Source organism: Rhinolophus hipposideros, assembly GCF_964194185.1.
Source record: "Rhinolophus hipposideros genome assembly, chromosome: 2".
In the NCBI taxonomy this organism is placed as follows: Eukaryota; Metazoa; Chordata; class Mammalia; order Chiroptera; family Rhinolophidae; genus Rhinolophus; species Rhinolophus hipposideros.
This window is the reverse complement of record NC_138048.1, coordinates 88933588-88945712: the sequence shown is the minus strand read 5'-3', so window position 1 is coordinate 88945712 and position 12125 is coordinate 88933588. Positions and strand designations below refer to the sequence as shown.

Below are 12125 nucleotides of genomic sequence, written 5' to 3'. Positions count from 1 at the left end.
GATTACTTTGAGTTAAAGGTAAATGAAACCCTCAAGACTCCAGAGAAATTCTGCCCTCCCGTTACCTACCTAGAAGTTGAATTATGGGCCTTGCCCATAATAAACTATATGGCAGGGCAAACAACTCATTATTGAACATCTGCTCTTTTTATGTCCTGCAATGACCTTCTGAAGCCCCAAGGCACCTTACCTCACCCTTAACTCAGAGCATTGTGTGTACATCATTTTAACTTTCTGTTCCTAAGACTCTTGTGTATTGGGGTCTTTCTCATATATGTGGGTTCCCATATGTACATATGTATTAAATTTGGTTTTCTCTTGTTTATCTGTCTCATGTATATATAATTATTAGACCAGCCCAAAGAGGCAAGTTTCTTCTTCAGTGGCAAGGCATTCTTCGTCAATGTGGAGAAGCAACCAAAAGTTAGGTATAAGCAGGAGCCTCAAGGGCTGAAGGGTTCGTACACAAGGTGGAGGGAAAATGGTCTGGAGAAGCCAGTGGAACCCAAAGAGAATAATCAGAAAACCATACGTTTTTACATTGCATGGCACATCTGCTCCGATCCCCACTGTGCTCTGCTGAGTATCATAGCTGAGTAAGTGCCTGACTCCTTCCTCTAGATTGAAGCTTGCTTGGAGTATCCAAATGGTGACTTTCTCTCATCTCCTGAAGCACCTATTTCAACACCTTACCCATATATGTGCACATGTTATTTACTTACCCCCAAACTCATCCACAGAGACTGATGCTCTGTGTAAGATTTAATATATAATTTATAAATCAGGACCCAAGGAAAACATGTTATAATTGAAAGCCAGACAAGGGGAGTTACAAACGTGAACATGTAGACAGATTTTCTGTAAGCATTTGTTGAATTATAATAGATTGGGACTCACCTCTTCCTCACTACACACACACACACACACACACACACACACAAACACATCTCAGGAAAGCATTCAAATTACAATTCTGATCAAAATGAAGTCTCAACCTTTTTTCAATCTATGTAGTATACTGCCTCCCCCATGTTCTCTAATACACAGATGCTAATTTCAGAATTCTCTGGCAAAATAAATGCAAATAGGATATTTTGAATTATGGGTAAAGGAGATCCCGTTGCCATGGTGAATATTTTCATCACCTTCATAGAATAATCTGTACTGCTCCATTTTAAGAAAGCTGCCTTTGCCTCCTTGCTCATAAAATCCTCAGGCTCTCTTCTCTTCCTTTAATTAGCATGAGAGAGGAATAGTGACTGAGTACTTGGCACACACAAAAAAGAAAAACTCAGGTGAAGTGGCTTACAAAGATGAGACCACAAAAAATTAAAAAGCAAAGAAATAGACATAGTAGCAAAATGAGTAAATAATGTTATCTTTTTATGAAAAATCCCGAAGTTAATAAAGAAAGGGTTGATTACAATAAGAAAATCATCCCTGTTATAAGCATGTCTAACTTGATTGCTTCAATCTTGGCATTAATTCCTTTCTAATATCCCAAAGTGAATTCAAATTTCCCTAGCAACCATCACCAGGGGCCCTTCTATCCTTATTTTCTACCTCACAATAAATGCATTCATTTCTCCCATAGGCAACTTAAAAATGTGATTTCTGTGCATATATTTGCGTTTTCTGCCTTACGACCTGAAATATAAATGCATATAACTATTGAATAAGGACAGTTGATATAATTTGGCGTATGCGTAACAAACGCTCTGATAATTACAAGAAACTAATTAAGAAACAAGAGACTTTAGCTTGTTGCCAACAGGAAACCTATGTAATACAAACAATTATTTCTGAGTTAAAAATCTCATGAGAGCAATTCCAAAGGCACGTTCCATTTGACAAAGCTATTTTGACAGCACCACCAACCCATCCATTTTAGTTACTAGAATGTTCTGAGACTAGATATGGTGGAAGGTGATTCGAATTAAAGCTCTAAGTTCTAGACTGGTGCTGGCCACATATGGCAACTGAACACTTGAAATGTGGCTACTGCAAACTGAGATGTGCTGAAGGTCAAATACTGACCAGATCACTAAGGCTTACTATAAAACAAAAATTTTAATCTCATTAATGTTTAATTTGATTACGTATGGAAACATTTTATATATATTGGGTTAAACAAAATATATTCTTCTTGACGAACTAGATTGTCTCACAATTCTGGTCTTAATATTCCTACAAGGTATAATCTGCTAGGGCTGAGGAAGAGACAGAGAGCTCCAATGCCATCTCAATTCTACCACTCCCATTACATCTGCAGATGTGTTGAAGGAAGGCCAAAAAAAAATATTTTTAAATTTAAGAAAATGAATATACATTTTTTTCACTTACAAAAAATATATTAATTTGAATATGTATATTCAAATTAACTTCACTTAATCTTTTTACTTGTAAATGCCACTACCAGAAAATTTTAAATTACATATGTGGCTTGCATTATATTGTATTGGACAGCACTGTTTAGATCAATGCTGCAATTTATTAGACTTAGGCCTTGGTTTTAGGACTTGATTCCTATAAATGAGATTGTACATAATATGAGGTGTTCTTCCTAACCCAAGGTTGTCAGGAAGAATGGATTCAAATGAGATGCGTGTGAAATTGTCTTAAAAAATAAGGTAAGATCACTTTTCTACCCCAGAGTAACCAGTTCATTCTAAAAGTATCAGATTTCACATTGTACAACCAAGTAGATTAAAAAGAGTCCTCTCAATTCTTACCGTAGAACTACCTGAAACAAAATACTTGAAAGTTTTTGTCTGGTCTAGCAGAGAAAAACCCATGGGAATTGTCTGGTATTCAAGAGTTCAAAGCACTCTCCACACTGGGGAATCAGACTAAGGAGGGTCAGCTAGAGTCACTCTAAAAATTTAACAAAGAAAGATGTGGCTCAACACCTTTCCTTCACTGTATCCGAATGTTCCTTGAGATTCCTTGAGAGCATTTCAATCTGTGCAGCCAAACCATCCTTCCTGTGGAGGAACCTATACTCACAAAGAACATACAATGACACTGTAAAAGTGAAAAAGTAACCACGATTAGTTATGATATTTCTTCTTGAAATCTACGCACATTTTTATCTTTTAGAAGTAAATAAAAACAAAGTCATTCCCATTCCAACTGATAAAATACCTTGGAAAGAATGAAAGTGATTTAATTTGTATTATAACAAATTATATTATTATTATTTAACAAATTAAATAATTTATTTAACAAATTAAATTAAATAACACAAAGAAATTCGTGTTATCTCAATACGTATAAACACCTGTTAATTTGACTGTTAATCCTTTTCCTCAGCAACTATCAAAGGACAAACTAAACCAAGCCATTGGTTTCCCATCTACCCTAAAAATAGACGTATTCTCTCCTTCCCTTCTAGGAGCACCCAGCCCATTAAAATAAACTGCAAACACTGCTGATTCAAGTCAAGGTCTTTAAGGCTTAAACTCTACCTGGCTAACTCTGCTAGAAACCACAATGTATGAGTCAATGAGGTGAGAGAAGAAAGGCTACAGAAAAGACTGGTGGGAAAGCATAAAAGATAAAATGTCTTTACGTCACCATTTTGCCATTGAATATAGAACATTTTCAACTTCCCTTCCCATTCTTTTACATGGAGACAGGAACGGATTCAACAAAGTGAACAAATTACAAAGAAACACCACTAATATAGCCCCAAAAGAACAGCAAAGCAATCCATGTACTCGGTACCAGCTTCCTAGACAGATCACTTCACCATGACAACGTGACACTCTTCCATCCCCCTCACACTCCACCATTTGTAATTTCAGCCCCACTGAAGAAACCAAGTAGAAAATAAGGTAGGGAACTACTGATCCTTACTTCTACTTAGCACCACTCTTAATAGAAACCAATCTAATTCCAATACCAATCTAACAATTATTCCAGAATACCAGATTTGTTTTCTTAAACAGCACAATACAGATGAAAGATAGCAGAATAAAGCCATAAGCTCATTTTAGCTAGATAAATTTTAATTACTTCTTGGGTTACTTTAATAATTACAGTTCATAGCCATTACTTGCTGGCCACCAAATGAACCAAATCAAAAGTTCCCAGTCTCACGTCTCACCTTTATTTAATTATACTTGACAATGATTTGTGGATAGAGGAAAGATGGAAACACAGAGAGTGGGGAGAACAGGCCGCAAACAAGAGATTAAAATAAGACTAGCATGGTCATATAAATTCATTCCATTACAGAATGCATGGCGAAGCACACGCACACACACAGCTGGCTGATGCAAGACACTGAGCCCAGCCCTGCTCACCTCTTCCACAATGTACCTATTCTTGACCTTCAAATGTACTTTCCCCTCTAGGTCTTTTTCTCAAGCCAACAAACAGAAATTCCTGTCTAGTATACCTTTTATTTATTCAATTAACAAGCACTGTGCTATATATATATACAGGAATGAAATTAATAAACAATCCCTGACCTCATAAAATGTACAGTCAGTTGAGGAAAAACAATCACAAAAAAGGAAAGCTTGATTGAGTGTTACAACATGCCCCACTATCAGGAAGTGCCTGGAGCATAGGGGAAAGCTCACGTACTGGTAGTCAGATGCCAATGATGAAGCTATTTCGATCACCTTAAGAGATATGGGGATAAGCTGGAATAGTGGCTGGAGAGAGACGAGTGACTTAGCAACTGACTGGACGTAAGCCGGTGAAAGGCTAGGAAGAGTCAAGTAAGATACCCAGATTTCTGCCTGGGCATTTTGGTGAGTGAAAATGCCACTTAATGTTGAGAGGAACAGTGGTTATGTAGACAGGTTCAATGGGAGGTGTCTGTGGGAAGTCTAGGCAGAGATGTCAAATGGGTGGTTTTAAAACTATGGGCAAAGCTTACGCGATAGACCAGAAACAGATTAGAGGCTATATAAGGACAGTGGCAACTGAAGCCATAAACTGAGGAGCCCCAACATTTAAGGTACAAGAAGGAAACTGGTCCCACAAAGGAAAACAAGGAACCAGGTTCTAGGTCTGGGTGGCTGGAAGTCTGTAGAGTCCTAATCTGCTGGCTTCTACCTTTTCCCCTGGGTCTGCTACTGTCCCCTGGAATTACAGCCACATGTCAAACCAACTGCAAGGGCACAGTACATTTCTCATTCCCCACTTACCTGAGGCTCACTCCTAAATCAATTAAAATCTAGCTTTACTCTAACCGCTACAAAAGCTGTCCTCCCTGTGGAATCGAATTTCCTGAATGTTCTCAATAATCTCCTAATGGTAAGACTCACTAGCCTCATCTGTGCCAGTTTCTAGGATATCCTCATCTTCTAGTTCTCTCTCCTACATTCCCTCTCACTCCTTATCGGTCACCTCCTGGCTATTTGCTAGCTGTTGATGTTCCTTCCCAGTGTCATCTTTCACCTTCTCTTCTAGTCCTACCTGCTTTTCCTGGTTAACCTTACACAGATGCCACGTATCAGCGGTGTTCTCAATTCTCTATTACTGATCTTTGCCTTTCTCCTGAGATCCAGTCCTTTGTGTAAATCTTCCTACTGGATATTTTTTACCTTCATTCCCCTCAGGCACCTCAAATACAACCCGTGCAAACTCAAGCTCATGGTCACCTCCCCAAAACTTGCTCCTCTTCTCTTTATCCCCTGTAGGTTAGTGACATCACCATTCACTCAAGCCAGAAATATTACTGCTTCTCTCCCAACATTTTTTTTACCTCTCTCCTTCAACCAGCCAGATACCAGGTTCTACTGCATCTCTCCCAAAACAACTTTCCAGGTCAAAGAGGAAGCCCAACACCAGTCTACTGTGCTTCAACAGAGGCTGTGTATGTCCAGGTCATTTCAGATGGATTCTTACCTCGGATGTATCAGTTCTGCCTGCCTCCAGAATGCTGCAGAGTTCTGCATCACTCAAAGAAATGATGTCAGTGTATAACCTCACTTCTTTAATGCCCCCTCCACAAGCTTCTTAGTTCCACAAGGGTGGGGGCAGGGAGAGGGTTATCTTGACAAATGTCTATTTATTTGTAATCTCCTAGTAAGTTCTTGAAACAGCCTTTAGATCTTTGCCCATTCAAGTATGGTCAGCAGGAACATCATAGGGAACTTGTTAAAATGCAAAATCACAGACCCCACCCCACAATTTTTCAGGTGCACATCAAAAGTTTGAGAAGTGCTGGTTAGCTGCTTTATATATGCACTGAATTTCTCAACTCATACAATTTCTCAACTGTAAGACACATCATACCCTTTCAGAGAGCCACATCTTTGCAAAAGCTGTGCCATCTGCTGGGAATGTCCGATCAAACCTGTACCCTGCTAAATCCTATACTACTGTAAGGGCACCTAGAACAGGCATAGTACATAGGAGGCCACAAATATGTGCACGATTGATCATTTAATCAATTAATTAATGGATGAATCTGAGGTACTGAAGTGCATTCAGGCAGAAGTTGAATGTGAGGCAGCTGGAAATAGGGGCCCAGAATTCAAAGGACAGGAGGGCTGAGCTGGCAATATTTTTCAGTCACTAGCAACTACCCTGTTTCCCCAAAAATAAGACCTAGTTGGACAATCAGCTCTAATGCGTCTTTTGGAGCAAATATTAATATAAGACCCAGTATTTTATTATATTATACTATATTATATTATAAAGACCCAGTCTTATATTAATTTTTCCTCTAAAAGACACATTAGAGCTTACTGCTGGCTAGTTCTTATTTCAGGGGAAACAGAGTATTTGGAAGTTACAATAATCAGTAGGTGAAGTCACTCAGGTTTAAAATGGAAACTAAGAGGAATAAGGGCCAAATCCCGGGGAAGGTGGATATTTCGGGGACCTATTGTAGAAAGCAGTGAAAAACAGGTTAACAGGGTAGGAAAGAACCAAAATAAGTGTCAAGGAGCGCCAAAAAAAATACATGGATTAGACACAAGATTATTGTTACCTTTGGCAACTGAAGTGTGGGGGGCTGAACAATGAGGTCAGGGATAAAGCAGACACTTGAATTCTTTAGACTAAGAACTGAATGAGACAAGGCTAGTAAAATGCTCACTACAAGGACTATCTTTACTGGATGAGAAGGGAAAGAGACATGGAACTGATGAGAGCTACTATCCTATACATGAGCCTGGTGGCAAAGAGGTTGAAAACTTTCAGTCACGCCACATTTGCTGAACACTTGCTACTATCTGCCAGGTGCCACAAGCTAACACTGGGACTACAACAATCAGCAATACAGGTGATGCCCCTGCCCTCTGACCTAATGCAATGAGATAAACTGAGTAATTGGTGGAGCCCCCACAACAGATAGGGTAAGGAGCCAATAAAAGGGTGGCTCGCCTGGGAGCTGAGAGGTAAGTGGAGGGGATAAAGTTCATGCCTAATAATCTTCATTTTTTTTATGTAAAGGAAAAGACTCCAGGAAAGTAAAATGATAAACATTTCACTTTGCTCAACAACCCTGAGATAGTACGACCCCCATTCTTGATACATACAGCAACTGAGGCACACAGAGAGGACAGGGACCTACCACCATCAAATGGCTAACAAGTGGCTGGGAGACCAGAATCATTGGCCAGGACTTCTTTTAGTTCCCTTCACACTGACAGTGTGAAAAACAGCAGCACCCCAAACTTTATCAAGATCCCCAGGCTGCTGGTACATCCCACATTAGTCTGCAATACCAGTTTAAGCCCTGGATCCTCTTGTTTTCACAGTGCCTGAAAGTAGTCAACAAAGATAAAGAATTTAAAGGGCTAAGAAAAGCATTCGTACTTGGCACACAGTCAAGCCAACAGCAGGTTCTTAATAAATGACTGATAACCAGTAATAGAAATTTAGGATGTGGATTAGAGGTCATCAGAGGAAAGGAGCTGCTTTAGACGCAGAATAGCATAGTTATAAGAGCAAGGACTAAGGAGGAAATCTGTGACCTTCTCAACTTCTACGACCACTCTGTGCCTCAGTTTCCCCACAACAGGGATAATACATAGGGTTGCTAGGTAGACTGAGTATGTGTAAAACCCCTATTTAATTGCTCAATCAAGGCTTTAATTTTATTACCATTGCAATTGCTCTACGACAACTGGCCCTACCATTACCAGTACTGTACAGTATGACTTGCTGTGAGGTTGGCAATCAAAATGTAGCCAAAGGAGTTTCACCAGCAACCAGAGTGTAAAACCGAACTCTTTACAACCCCTATAGAGACAGAACTAGAGGGAGGTCTACTGCTGATAGCGCTGCAGTTTTTGAAATATGTAAACCTCCACCTTGTTTTGCCAATTGTCGGAGCCAATCACACAACCACTCAATGTGAGGTCATAGCAATGAATTTCTACATTGGCAAGAGGTATCTGAAAAAATAACTCAAATCCATACATCAATCACATAGTTTTCAAGTTGTCTCCTAAGCTGGAAAGTGAAAAATAGTTGTCTTGTTTAGCTAAAGACAATAGTCCTTTAATGAGATGTTCGCTGCACCCTACTGTACACTTTATGGGCAGAATGACTCTATATGTATTAAAATATCCTTGGGTGAGATTGTGCAGACCAAAGTGAAGAATCCAAAAAAAAAAAAAAATCCAAGTATCCATATATCCCCCGAAAAAGAAATTTCTTTAGATGGTTTATGTTCTTCCACTTTTCTGATTCAGATGTACCCTAAAACACTTTTTTTCCCCACAAAGAACAGAAACACTGTGTTCTCAGCTTCAACTTTAGTTTCATCCTTGACAAAACAAAAATGGGAATGTACCATGTAAATTGGCTATTGACCCTTCATCTTTTCCAGAAGCTTTACTTCAGAATTTTTGGCCATTCTAAATGATATATACCGTGCTTCCCCGAAAACAAGACGTAGCTGAACCATCAGTTCTAATGCGTCTTTTGGAGCAAAAATTAATGTAAGATCTGGTCTTATTTTACTATAAGATTGGGTATAATATAATATATCAGACTGGGTCTCCTATTAATTTTTGCTCCAAAAGACACGTTAGAGCTGATGGTCTAGCTACATCTTATTTTCGGGGAAACACGGTATCAAAAAGGTGGAGATAGTGCTCTAAACTCAGATCAAAGATTAGACTTGTTAATAGAATGTTGATCCCATGAGTAATGCTCCCAGCTGTGGCATCCAACAATGGAATTAACATTTCAACAGGAAGTAGAGAGCCATCCCAACAGAAAGGGCCACCTGATCCTGCTTTGGAGCACTTAAAATTATCCTTCCGGAGGCTACACAAAGTGTGTCTCCTAGGGTCCCCACCTCTGGATTTTTTTTTTCCTTTAATGAATCATTTAGGTAAAAAAAAAAAAAAATGAGACAAGGGTTTACTTTGACAAACATTAGTTGGTTAAAAAACTGACAAGGAAACAGATCAGTCTTTTCAAGTACCAAGAATTATGCTTTCTAATAGTCCACGCGTGTTTTCAAATGGCTTCTTTTCCCTCCAGAGAGAGGCGCAGTTGAAAAATGGGCTTGGAGAATCCTTTAGGAATTACCGTGTACACGTCATCCCGTCTTATCTTCAAAAGGAACCAACTCCTTACATACTCAGAACCCAGGTTACGAATTTCGCCTTCGCACTTTGCCCCGGGACTGCGGAAATCAATACTGCATTTCTGCAGGAACCTCCTCTGGATGTCCCAAGGTTACTCCGTCGAGTTACCGTCTAGCTGGCAGCCCGCGCCTGGGCGAGCCAGGCTCTCCGACGAGACGGAGAACAGCCCGGCTCCCCTTCTTTCAGCGCCGCTTTCCTAGAGGGAGCCTGCACGATCTCAGGCACTGAAAAGCTCAGTGTCCATTTAATCATGGCGTTTGTAATTCGGTCTCCTCGCTTGGACTGCTCGACACCTGAAAACTCGCCGCCCAAGGCTTGTGAAATCGGATAAACCAGGACGGACACTACACGGCGGCTAACAGGGGAAGAGCAAGAGCAAATAAAGCAAAGCCCGGACCGGCGGCCAAGAATGGAGTGGGGGAGACGCCAGGTGCACCCCGCAGGCCGCGCGGGGGAGGCCCCGCCACCGCCGCCCCTAATCTCGGGGCTCGGTCCCTAGCTCAGCCCCCGCCCCGGCTCCCCGGACGCCCCACGCCCCCGCGTGGCTCCCTTCCCAGCCGCTCCGCCTCCCCGGCTCGCGCACCCGGCCGGGCAGAATCACCCCGTGCAATTCCACCCGCACAACCACTCCAGCCGCAAAGCCCCCAAATCGCACCCGTCCTCTCCCCGCCCGCCCGCCCCCTCCCCCACGCCTCATTGTTCCCGGGTGGCCGCAGGCGGCGAGCGCCCCGGGTCTGACCAGTCAATGGGGACACTAGGGATAGAATTGCTCACACTCACCAGCAAGTACACACAGGAGGAGCAAGAGCAGCAGGAGCCCCATGGTGGCGGCCCGGCCGTGGGCGGCGACTGCAGGTAGGGGGCTCTCGCCCGGGGTCCGTCTCCCGGCGCCTCGCGCGCTCCCGACTGGCAGGCAACTGCGGCACCTCGGCACCCCAGCCCCACCCCGCCCGCCTTCGCTCGGCAGGTGAAACGCGTCACTTCCGGCAGTGGCTCAGCCGCGCGGGCGCGTGGGGTTGCCATGGCAACCGGGAGCCGGTCGCTGTGCGCGGGTTACACTGCGCTCCGCTGGGGAACTGCTCGGAGGGGCGGGCGCACGGCGCCGCGAGCTGTGACTCTCCGCGGCTACTCGCCCCAAGCCTGAGCCTGCGTCCCCGCCCCCATGCCTTCGGTTAAATCAGAGTTTGTGCACGCCGGTCCGGCACGCCCCTCTCCAGACGACTAAAATTGCGGTCACGCTTTTGCTTCAGGGCGTGCCAGGGGACAATACTAGTCCACCTGCCGCAGGGACCTGAAGTGCGGCTCCTGCATTTGGCTGCCTGCACTCACCCCTCTCTTCCCTTGAGATGGAGTGGGTGGGGCGCCTCCATCTGCGCGTCCCACCTTTGAGGGTTTGCTGCAGTGGTCAGAGCTCTGTGGGGAGCCATGATTTCTTGTTGCTTTGGAGCCTTGTGGACTGGCTCAGTTTATGATTAACTTGTTTCTGCTAAGGCATTGTCTCTGCCTGCACCTTCAGGGTGCTTACAAGTTGTTGATGTATGAGGTGGGAATGGCCGGTTTCTCGGATACAGATCACTGATGGCTATCAGGATAATTGGTAGACTCTGTCATGGGATAATTACTTTGGGGAGTTTTGTAGTGATTTTGTAGTTTCTATATAGAAGTTAAAAATTTACTTTCTGTGAGGTAATACGTACCCGTGATTGTTAAATTGCATGTACCCAGAGGGTATATAATGGTGAAGGTAAATAAACCAGGGGCTTCAGCATCACTAAAGACCGGCCGCATCATTATTTGTGTGAGTGTCTCTTTTTCATTCCCACTCCCCCATTCGGGTACTGTTCGATTCGTGGCTGCTGGCTCGCCACACTTGGCGCCCGAACTGGGACCTGAATACGGGGGTAACAGTGAGGAACACCGCGTGGCTAGGATCCGGCTCACAAAGAGGAGCTTATTTCATTGGATGCGCAGTGAGTGAGACACAGTCCCCTCGGTCGAATGAGTGTGTGAGTGAACGATAGCTCCACGACTTCGTGTTACGGAGCTTGTCTGGGCTCGATACTGCGGTTCCGGTTCTGTCTTATGGCATAACGGCGATCGGACCTTGGTCCGCCAGTTTGGGGGTTTATACCGAAAACGCCTTAGCTACGACATATTTGGTCCCATAAGGGGCACGGCCAGACGGGCACCTGATTGCTTTCTTTGTGTGAAAGAAGGGCCAAGGTTAGGGAAAAAAGAAATGGGTCACGCTAGCAGCAAGGACCTATATGTTAGAGGACTTAAGAAATTACTCGCCGCCCGTGGCAGCAGGGCGAGCAGAGAACAGTTAGATAAATTTTTGGAATTTGTAAAAGAAGTTTGCCCGTGGTTTCCAGATAAAGGTACCCTCAGCCTGGAAACTTGGGAGAAAGTTGGAGAGCGATTGCAGGATTATTACACTGCCCACGGACCTCAGCGGGTCCCGGTAGAAACATTCAGGCTATGGACATTAATCAGGGACTGTCTGGATCTTAGACATGAAGGCTGTAGGCTAGAAAAGGTAAAACAGGCTGG

General features: G+C 43.2%; 1 protein-coding gene across 1 annotated transcript in view; it reads right to left on the bottom strand.

Annotated features, from left to right (window-relative positions):
* CXADR (CXADR cell adhesion molecule) overlaps positions 1–10714 on the bottom strand; it is a 43252-nt gene extending 32538 nt beyond the window's left edge. The window contains exon 1 of the mRNA XM_081063593.1: positions 10353–10714. Within this exon, the coding sequence (XP_080919719.1) occupies positions 10353–10395 (43 nt within the window). The 5' untranslated portion in view covers positions 10396–10714. The remainder of the gene's footprint in view (positions 1–10352) is intronic.
* Positions 10715–12125: the final 1411 nt, after the last annotated feature.